The sequence below is a fragment of the Xiphophorus couchianus genome, chromosome 11 (genome assembly GCF_001444195.1).
Source record: "Xiphophorus couchianus chromosome 11, X_couchianus-1.0, whole genome shotgun sequence".
Lineage (NCBI taxonomy): Eukaryota > Metazoa > Chordata > Actinopteri > Cyprinodontiformes > Poeciliidae > Xiphophorus > Xiphophorus couchianus.
The window spans coordinates 16,969,980-16,980,851 of record NC_040238.1 but is presented as its reverse complement, the minus strand read 5'-3'; the positions used below and the strand labels follow the sequence as shown (position 1 = coordinate 16,980,851).

Genomic DNA, 10,872 nt, shown 5'->3' with positions numbered 1-10,872 from the left:
AAATAAAATAAAAATAATCCGTTTTTAGGCGCATTTTATAAAATATATGAATAAAAAAAATGCTTATAAAAAACCTAACCTTTTTATAAGCACCAACCATTTTTCTTTCAATACAGCAATCAAACTTATGTTCAGACCAGCTCTCTACATGTTTCCATTAGTACTTTAAAAATGTTTCTAAGCGACGGGCCGATAGTACTACTACTACTACTACTACTACTACTACTACTACTACTACTACTTCTACTACTACTACTACTACTACTACTACTACTACACCAGTAAAAAAGAGGCCACATGAAATGCAATTTCACAAATAACAGCAGTCCATGCTAAAGACTCCGAATGGCGAGGTCTGTTCCTCTCAGCATTGCCGGTCCATAAGCTGGCTCGAACTGCAAACGAGTGTTTGGGGGAGTATAATCCTTTCAGACATAGGGAGAATAGTCAGTTGATATTTACATGCCTAAAAGCAAAAGCAAAAATTCCAGTTTGAATTGAAGTACATGTGCAGCCCAGAGTATAAATATAATGAATGCAGCACCAAACAAAACATGCTTAGCATGTACACTCACTTTATCTTTTCCATTTGAAATATATTAAAATATATTATATTATATTTATTAAAAATAAATGTTGTGTTTTTGTCCCTCAAAATTTACAAAAATAATTCTCCCACAGCCTGATCATTCGCTCTGATCTCGTAACAAGAACCAAAAACTCCGCCCAATTTGGGCACTCTCCACGTTCCGTGTACATAATGATGCGGACCCGCGTCTTCTGCTCGCTAGCTTAAGCTTGAACCTCAATGTCATCCGTAGTTTCCAAAAACATCCAGCTATGGCCGCCTCTACTAGCAACAGCAAGGGAGCAGAACTCTCTAAAGCTGAGTACCTCAAACGGTATTTGTCAGCAGACGACAATTCCAGTCAATCAAAAGGGAAGATGAAAAAGAAACGACGTAAGGTTCCCGAGAGAGGGTGAGTGACTGAAAAACTCCAACTGCGATTCTGACGTTTTAGATCTACACTAGCGCCTGAGCTAGTTTTGAGTCTCGGCGACTCTTTGGCGGTTAGCTTGATGTGACATTCGTCTTATTTTGCTTGCTTCCGTCTGAAGACTTAAAATAGTGGACGACGACATTGACTGGAGACAGATGGTGAAGGAGCAAACGGAGGTTGAAGAAGATGAAGAGGAGGCTCCGGTGGTAAGCACCGAGCTAACGTTAGCTTGCAGGCTAGCCTAAATTCATTCATTCATTCACTCCTTTTACTGTTAAGTTTTACTTACTTATCAAATATTCAAATAAATATGTGTTCTTAAGACAAATATGTTCTGTATTTGTTTAAAAACATACAAATTAAAACATATGTAGTCGTTAAAAATTATTCCAAGCAAACTATTCTACTGTGTTTTGAATTCTGTTCTTTCTTAGATTGCTGAATTCATTGATGAGCGACCAGATGATGTGAAACAACTGGAAGTCTTTAGGACCAGCAACAGATGGAAAGTTATTGGAGGTAACTGTGGGGCAAATAAGAAGAATTTGTTCATGTGTGAATCTGGATTGATATTTACTTCAAATCTCCTGCTGTGTAGCTGATGAGGACAGAGAGGAAGAGGACGAGGAGGAGGAGGAGGAGGAAGGAAGTGAACACACAGACCCTGCTGTGTCAAGCAAAATACGGCCTAACTCTTCAGAACGTTCACTAAAGGGAAATAAACACGGTTCTCCTACCACTAATAAGAGACACGACTCTCCAGATGCTTCTTCTCCCAGGAGAATTCGCCATGACTCTCCAGATGCATCTCCTCCCAGGAAAACTCGGCACGACTCTCCAGACGCGTCACCTCCAAGGCAGCATTCAGGGAAGCAAAGAAAGGCGCAAAGTAAAGGTGGGTGGGGAAAGTAAATTACTTTTTTGTTTCGAATATAATCTGGACTCTGTCTATGTTATTGTATTACGTATGCCATCTTTTTTGACATAGAGCACCTTGCAAAAGAAAACTATCCCCACAGCATAATACTACCACTACCTTGTTTTACTATGAGCATGGTGGATGTTCAGCTTGATGTGCTGCTTGTTTTTGCTTTGACTTCTATGTGGCAAACTGCAAATTTGACTTGTTATTCTATCACACTTTCATAAAGTCAGATTTTTGGAGTGCTTGACTAGTATCTCCTGTTGAGATACCATAACCCTTGTGCTCCTTGACCTTTGTGATGTTTTTTTTATTCATTTTTTTGGAATTAGTAATGAAGTTGCACAGGATTTTATTTAAGGCCTAAATAGGTGCCCCACTTTCAGATTTTTCTTTCTAAAGATGTAGCCATTTATCATTATTCATTCAGTACTTTGTAGTGCTCCAACACACCAAATCTCACTAAATACATTAAAGTTTGTGGCTGCATTGCAATAAAATGTTAAAAAAAAAGATGAAAAGGGCCATGAATACTTTAGTAAGGTGCTGTAAAGATGCAATAGAAAGTCTTAAGTATTTTCATTTCAGTCATCTTTACTTTTTATTTGTAATGTTATGATGAAACTTTTGACGAGCTAATTTGAATAACAGTTTGTGTATCCTGACTGACAGAAAACAGTAGACTGATCATTTAAATATGATTATTTTTAGATTCCTCTCCTAGCAGAAGCAAGCACAGTTCAAATCGACGATCGCCGGACGTTCGGCGATCACCTCACGCTAAAAGAACTCAGAATCGGCATGACTCAGATTCTGACCAGTCACCTCCTCGAAAAAAGCCTGTGAAGCGGGAAGCGCCGGACTCAGATCAATCTCCTCCGAGGAGACGTCCAAAAGGAAGACAGGGCTCTGATTCTGACCAGTCTCCACCCAGACGGCCGCGGAGTGGAAAAGACTCAGATGACGACTTGTCGCCACCTCGAAGATCTGGGCCCTCGCAAGTAAGCCAAAATATATATGTATATATCCATGACTAATGTCAAAACATGTTTTGCTTCAAATTTTTACTTCTTTTTTTGGTTTATTTTTACAGGGCCCAAGGATGCTTTCTGGGGGAAAAGCAGGTCTGGTTTCTATTGATGTCTTAAAAAAAGAACAGGAAGAAAACCGACGACGGGAAAAAAACAATCAGCCACTAGAAAGTTAGTTTCATTTTTTTTCTTCCTTCACTTTGTTTCTGTTTGACTGTAAAACATACAGGATGTTTCATTGTATGTTTCATACTTTGACTAGATGAATCCCGGAATGCCCAGACGGTGTTCCGAGACAAGAGCGGTAAAAAGAGGGATTTGGATTCAGAAAGAGAAGAACAGAGGAGAAAAGCTGGAGAAAAAGCTGCAAAGGATGAGAAATATGCTCAGTGGGGAAGAGGGTAAGTCTGTTAAGCATTATTTGACATCTCAAAGGACATTGAAATGTGTAATATGGTTCATTAAATCAAAATGTTTGTAGGTTGGCCCAGGGACAGATGCAACAGCAGAAACTAGAAGATGCGCTGCATGAAACCCAGAAGCCGCTGGCACGTCACTACGACGACGAGGATCTTGACCGAATGTTGAGAGAACAGGAAAGGGAAGGGGATCCAATGGCTGGGATGCTCAGGCGCAAAAAGGAGCGCAACACAAAAACACCAGGTTTGAATGTCTCTCACCTTCATTTACCTCAGTAAAGTCTCTGCGGTTAACTGTTTGCCAAAGAGACACCAAGTCAACAGGTTTGTTTTTGTGATTTTATTCACAGCGAAACCTCGCTACCAAGGGCCTCCACCGCCTCCTAATCGGTTTAACATTCAACCAGGTTATCGGTGGGATGGAGTCGACAGGTAAGGCTTGTAGATGGTTCACATGAAATCACAGAAGAACAGATGGCAAAATCATTGCATGGCTGTTGTACAGTTGCACCTAAAATTATTCAACGCCTACCCTAATACAAACAGGAATTACATTTATTGGCAAAATCCCAAGTTGTTCACCTGGTTGCCATGAGCAAATGAGACAGAAACAACTTCAATAGTTGAATAACACTAATATCAAAATTATTTTTTATCTAAATTCAAACTACATCCTGCATTCAGTGACTATTTGCGTGTCAAGCAGATTTAACTGGATGGAGTTCTTCCTAAAAGCACACATTTGCAGATGGTTTTGGGCTGTTGATGGAAGCTTTTCATTGCATGGTGGAAATACAGCTCAGTTAAAGAAATTGTCCAAAAACCTGAGAGAAAAAAAGCATTGCCTTGACCTAAAATGGAAAAGGGAAGGGGCACAAAAAGTTACAAAAGGTCCTGATAATTACAAGAGACACCAGGAGTTTGGAGGTCAAAAACCCTCCAGTGACTGAAAAAAGACCTGCAGCCACTGAGGTTTCAATTTCCACTGTAACAATAAATAGGTTTGTGTTCCCTGGTGCTTGGGCATCAATAGACCTTCAAACAGGATATTGATCCTAAGCAAATCTCAACCTAAAGTCCCTTGTCAAAAAAGTGTTGAAAGTAAGGTTTACTTTATTAACTAAAGTTTTTTAGTGAACATGTAAGACTGTTGTTGTGACAACGTTTCTGTATGCGCTGTTTTACAGATCCAATGGATTTGAACAGAAGCGCTACACGCGGATAGCTGATAAAAAGGCTCTCCAGGAGGAAGCTTACAAGTGGAGCGTGGAGGACATGTAAATTTAATTCAGCATCAGACATCCCCTTGTTCTGGTGAAACAGAAAAACTTTGGTGAAACAAATGCAACGTGGACAAATATTTTCTAAAGGGCTGAAAAGGTTTTTGCTCTGTGATCCAGTTCATTGCTGTATCAAAGGCAGCATGACAGTGTAAATACTAGTATAGTGGAATCATTTTAATGATTTTGTTATGAGCCAAAGTAAAGAAAATTAGTTTTCACTGTTCTCATTAAATAATGTTTTTATAAAGCTTTGTGTAGTGTGTTTTCATCCCTAAGTTCAAAGTTAATTGTTTGTTAATTCATGCAATTATACTGAAACCAAGCCATGTTAAAGTGGTGGAATGCACTTCAAGTGCTGCAGCAGTAAGACGAGGTATTTGCAGAACTGTGAAAAGGTATTTGGTTTGTGTGTCACATGTTTCAAATAATCAAAGAAAGTTGAAGATCAAAGTCTTTAAATGTTTTTATTTATTCTGGGAATAAATCTTTTCAAGTCTAACTGTCCCTGTGATAAAAAGCAACTGAACTCCCCATCATGTTCTTTAATTACCGTATGTATTAACTACAACTCACTGAGTTTAATTTTACTAAAATAGAAAAAATATTCTGCAGGTGCCATAACAAAAAGTGGAACATTTTGGGATGTCCGATTTAGGCAATATGTACAAAAGAATTTGTAATTATGTAATTTATTGTGGTAAGGGAAATATTTCAAAACTAAGTGCATAATGTAAAGGCCATGTTTTGATGATGTGCTGAAGGTGGGGTGTAAGTGTAGGAACGTTTTAGAGACAGGCTGAATTTCAACAAGTCAAATGTCTTTTGTTATATATGACATGTACATTTTTGTAACTGAAGGTAACAGTTACTTGAAGGTGCCATTTTTAGCACAGTGTGCCTGGAAAATGTGTAATGCCGTATATTTAAATGATTTAATTATAATTTTGTGAAACAAACTTTAAAAAACACTTCAAGCAGCAATGGTAACAATCCCAAAGAAACTAGCAGTTTGGGTGGATATTTGTATATTAAACATAATTAGTTTATTACTGGTGCAGTAAATAAAAATTCCTCTCCTGTTTATTGTTATTCACGATAATAATTAATTGTGCAATAATTATCCATCCTGTTATTGCGCGTCTCATTAGAAAGCCTGGAGAAGAGGAGACGTCCTCAAGTAGGAACCAATAAAATGCGACGTAGAAGAACTCGTTTCCTCACGGATTATTTTTGTTGATGCGCTCCGACACTTAAAACGCTGTAATGAACATGCAGTGTAACGACTTTTAACGGTAAATGTCCGTGTTGAAAAGTTATATAAAGTCAGAGTAGCTGCCACTGACTCATTTGAAGTCTGAAAAACCACTACAGCTAAAATGTCTGACTGGTGTCCGATAGCGAAAGACTACAACCCCCTGAAAGCTGGCAGCATCGACGGGACAGACCTGGAGCCCCATGACCGGGCGGTATGGAGGGCCATGTCTGCCCGCTACAAGCCCAACAAGGGCGTCGTTGGCGACCCGCTGCTCACATTGTTTGTGGCCCGCTTGAACCCCCAGACAACTGAAGACAAGCTGCAGACAGTGTTCTCAAAATATGGAGACATACGCCGGCTCCGACTTGTTCGGGACATCGTTACGGGTTTCTCCAAAGGATACGCCTTCATAGAGTACAAGGAGGAGCGGTACGTGAGTCGGGCCCGCCGGGACGCCGACAAGCTGGTGGTGGACCAGCACGAAGTGTTCGTGGACTTCGAGCAGGAGAGGACCCTCAGAGGATGGGTGCCGCGGCGTCTCGGGGGCGGGTTGGGCGGCAAAAAGGAGTCCGGACAGCTGCGTTTCGGCGGCAGGGACAGACCCTTCCGCAAACCGATAAACCTCGGTCCCGGGGCCACGCAGGAGCGAGGACCGGGGGATAGAGACCGAGGAGAACCGAGAGTCAGAGGGGACAGACGCCGGTACGGAGAGAGCGACTGGGGCAGCAGAGACAGGAGAGATTACCGGGAGAGAGACAGGGGTGATCGCAGACACAGAGACTGGAGATGATGATGATGATTATGATGATGTTTATAGGCATTTTCGGCTGTAAAGAACAGACATTTCAACTGATTTCGGATTGCTTTACCTGATATGCAATAATTTCCATTCTCCCTTTTTAAAAACATTTTTTTGTTGTTAAAAATACTTATTGGGCTCTTCAAACTCAATAGGAGTCCAATTATATTTAGGGTATAATTGCACCTTGTACATTACATCCAAGTTGTCCACATGCAAAGAAGTAAAAGTTTATTTTTCAATTCGGCAAGTCAGAACCAATTTGTTTCTCCATTCCTGTTTCAATGAGACACACATATATGCCAGTTTGCTAACGTTGACACACAGGTTTTGATTTTTGCTAACTAGGATTGTAAAGTATGCTTTAAACCATAATTGTTTGACACAAGAGTATAAAGCCCCTCCCAGAGATCCAAATAAAACACAAACAAGGAAACAAAAAAATGTTTATTTGTACACTGCTCAAAAAAATAAAGGGAACACTTAAACAGGTGTTTAACACTTAAAGTGTTCCCTTTATTTTTTTGAGCAGTATATTTAGCTCCCCCTGAGCAATCACAGCTACAGACATTTTGTGATTATGTCTCTGCCAGGTTTGCAGATCTAGAAGTTAAAGTTCTGTCCGATTGTATGGAGAGGGTCTGTGGACAACATCGGGGGGGAAATGACTGTTTGATCTGGTACAGGAGTGTATTGTTACAATCTGATGACCTTGATGATTGGTTAAAGTGCAAAATTATTATTAAAAGAAAACCAAAGTTTTGAGATGTTTTGCAAATAGGCCTCTTTTAGAAATCTATTTTTTGTTATACATGATTGACAAATAAGACTGTGGTAAGAATATTTGGCCTACTTGTCAAAGATGTTACAGTAGTTGTTCCCTTTGTACTGCCTCAGGATTAAAATAGCAGAATATTTTATTTCCAACATGACTAAACATGTGCAGGTTAGAACTCAGAGGCCTTGTTGTCTGGATGAAGCCAGTTTCTGCTTGTCAGCTTCCCTGAGCTTCATGTCAGCTTGGGTATGCCTCTTTTTGCACAGTGTTGAATTCAGTCCTGCAAAGTCAGAACACAGACAGACGAGCTGTGCTTAATGACAAAGCTGCAGGAGACTGAAGAGATGTCAAACCCAGTGTCTCCTGAAAACAGAGTTGATGTCGAGGTTATCAGTCAGGTTATCTGGAAGTTTTACACATGAAGTTTTGCAAATGAAAACTTCATGTTTATACATAAAATGAAAACCTGGATTTTACGTGTAAACAGTAACCTCAGCAAGTTTTAATTTACACATGAACTTTTTGTTTGACATTGTTGCGATGCAGCCACAGGCATTAACATATTTTATATGTATTAACATACAAATACAAACTAAGATGCTGGAGCATTAACCACAGAAGAAGATAAAAGTTTCATATTAACTATGGAGGAGCTGCAGAGATTCACAACTCAAGACAGAGAATCCACCCATTATTGACCTTGCTCTCCTCAAATTAGCCACAGGAGACACAGTTGAGCATGAAGATGGGAGTTTGGTCAGATGGAACTACAATCAAAATGCTAATGTGGTTGAAAAATAAGATTATACACCATCCCCATTGTAGAACAGTGTAGTGGCAGCATTGTGCTGTGGGGATAGTTTTCTTATCGGGGACTGGGAATCTGATAAGTTTTGATAGAAAGATGAAGGGACCTAATTATAGAGCAACCTTGGAAGAAAAAAAGCCTGTTTAGGGTCAATGTAGACTTCAGACTGGAGCAGATGTTCAATGTTCAGCAGGATATTGACCCTAAACATGCATAGCAACAACTGAAAGGTTTGGATCAAGGTATGTTCAAGAGCTCAGATTTGATTAAGTGGATTTCATTTTTAATACTTTGTTGTTTTTTTTTTCAGACATGTTCATTTGTTGCATTGTTTGTATTTCACTACATGGAGATAATAGTCTTATAAACAAACAAACAATTACCCACACTAACTGAGAGGTCTATAAAGAACTAAGTACAAATGTCTCCGCTAAGACCTATAAACTCACAGCTTATTTTAAAATATACATAGCACCTTTGAATGTGGTCTCCATCTTGGAAGCTGGCTGCCTGGACACAGCCGATGTGTTGAAGATTCTGAAAAGAGTCAACCCACGGAAGGCCCCAGGCCCCGACAACATACCTGGGCGGGTGTTCAGGGAATGCGCAGGTCAGCTGGCTGGTGTCCTAACAGACATTTTTAACACCTCACTGGACCAAGCCACAGTGCCAGCCTGTCTCAAAACTGCCTCCATCATTCCGGTGCCAAAGAAACCTCAAGTCACCTCTTTCAACGATTACCGGCCTGTGGCACTGACTCCCATCATGATGAAGTGCTTTGAAAGGCTGGTAAAAGAACACATCGTCTCCAGACTCCCCTCCACATTCGACCCGTTCCAGTTTGCCTACCGCCGAAACCGCTCCACTGAGGACGCCATCTCCTCCGCCCTACACCTGAGCCTGGCTCACCTGGAGGAGAAGAACACTCATGTGCGGATGTTGTTCCTGGACTTCAGCTCAGCGTTCAACACAATCATCCCACAGCATCTGGGACACCTGGGCTTCAGCACCCCCCTGCGCAACTGGCTGCTAGACTTCCTCACCTACAGACCTCAGTCAGTCCGGATCGGACAACACACCTCCGATGTCATCACCCTCAGCACAGGCTCCCTTCAGGGCTGCGTCCTGAGCCCTCTGCTGTTCACTCTGATGACACACGACTGCGTCCCCAGGTTCGCCACCAACCGCATCGTGAAGTTCGCGGACGACACAACGGTGGTGGGCCTCATCAGAGACGACAACGACCTGGACTACAGAGAGGAGGTGGAGCAGCTGGTGGACTGGTGCAGAGACAACAGCCTGATCCTGAACGTTGACAAGACGAAGGAGATGATCGTCGACTTCAGGAAGAACCGGCCCAGCCACGCTCCACTGCTCATCAACAGCTCAGCTGTGGAGGTGGTCAGCAGCACCAAATTCCTGGGGGTGCACATCACTAACGACCTCACCTGGACTGTGAACACCACGTCTCTGGCCAAGAGGGCACAGAAACGTTTGTATTTCCTGCGGAGAATGAGAAGAGCACACCTGCCCCCGCCCATCCTCAAGACGTTCTACAGAAGCACCATAGAGAGCATTCTGACCAGCTGCCTCTCTGTGTGGTGTGGAAGCTGCAGCGCCTCCGACTGGAAGAACGTGAGGAGAGTGGTGCGGACAGCAGAGAGGATCATCGGGGCCCCCCTTCCCTCCATTCAGGACATTTCATCCCAGCGCTGCGTGTCCCGAGGCCGAAACATCGTCAGTGACCCCTCACACCCCCACCATGGACTGTTCTTCCTGTTGCCCTCTGGAAAGAGGTTCCGCAGCATCCGGTGCAGGTCCACCAGGTTCTGAAACAGCTTTTTCCCACTTGCCATCAGACTGCTGAACTCTTAACTGGACTGCACTTAAAATCTGGTCTCCACTTCATACCTTGCACATATACATAGCTAAGTAACTTCCATTTTACTGTCAGTCTGGCACTTTATATTTTATATTCATATTTATATTCATATTTTATACTGTATTTTATTTTATTCTGGAATAACCTCACAACATTGAAAGCTCAAAACATTGTCCTGAGCCGTATGCAACGAAATTTCGTTCTGTATACACCCTGTGCATTGAAAATGACAATAAAGTCAGTCTAAGTCTAAGTCTAAGTTGTGCTCGGTTACATGAAGAAGCCTGGGAAAACAGCAGTAAGACCCTTTTTTTTTTTACTAAGATCCTGATTATATAAAGCAAATATAAATCTTTTTTTAGTTGTCTTTTGCTTTATTCATCAGATGCTTAGTTATGTGTGATTAGAAAAATGTTAGTTATAAATGACACTTGTTACTCAACAGTTTGTTGAAAAAGTGCTTTATTTTCTTAACTTCTTCACATTTTCTGCTACAATCACCACCATCATTTCAGTGTATTTTCTTTTTGTTTGTTTGTTTGCTTCTTTGTTTCTTCCTTTCTTGACGCTCCCACTATGAGGAAAAGCTAAGTGGCATTGAGAGTTTTGCCTGATAATGTGTGTAACCTGTTTTAAATAGATTATTTTAATTACCAAATATGTAATAAAACAGTCTGTTAAAGTCCAGACTGAT

At 41.3% G+C, this 10,872-nt stretch overlaps 2 protein-coding genes across 2 annotated transcripts; both read left to right on the top strand.

The window, feature by feature from the left end:
* Window positions 1-789: 789 nt before the first annotated feature.
* Window positions 790-4,903, top strand: bud13 (BUD13 homolog). The gene is made up of 10 exons (XM_028030900.1): window positions 790-980; window positions 1,120-1,207; window positions 1,436-1,520; window positions 1,600-1,896; window positions 2,635-2,924; window positions 3,017-3,125; window positions 3,217-3,355; window positions 3,436-3,617; window positions 3,724-3,805; window positions 4,561-4,903. Exons 1-10 carry the CDS (start codon window positions 841-843, stop codon window positions 4,652-4,654), a joined length of 1,506 nt encoding a protein of 501 aa, XP_027886701.1. The 5' UTR covers window positions 790-840; the 3' UTR covers window positions 4,655-4,903.
* Window positions 4,904-5,861: 958 nt separating this feature from the next.
* Window positions 5,862-6,971, top strand: snrnp35 (small nuclear ribonucleoprotein 35 (U11/U12)). The gene has a single exon (XM_028030902.1). The coding sequence runs from the start codon at window positions 6,033-6,035 to the stop codon at window positions 6,699-6,701; it is 669 nt and encodes a 222-aa protein (XP_027886703.1). The 5' UTR covers window positions 5,862-6,032; the 3' UTR covers window positions 6,702-6,971.
* The last annotated feature ends 3,901 nt before the right edge of the window (window positions 6,972-10,872 follow it).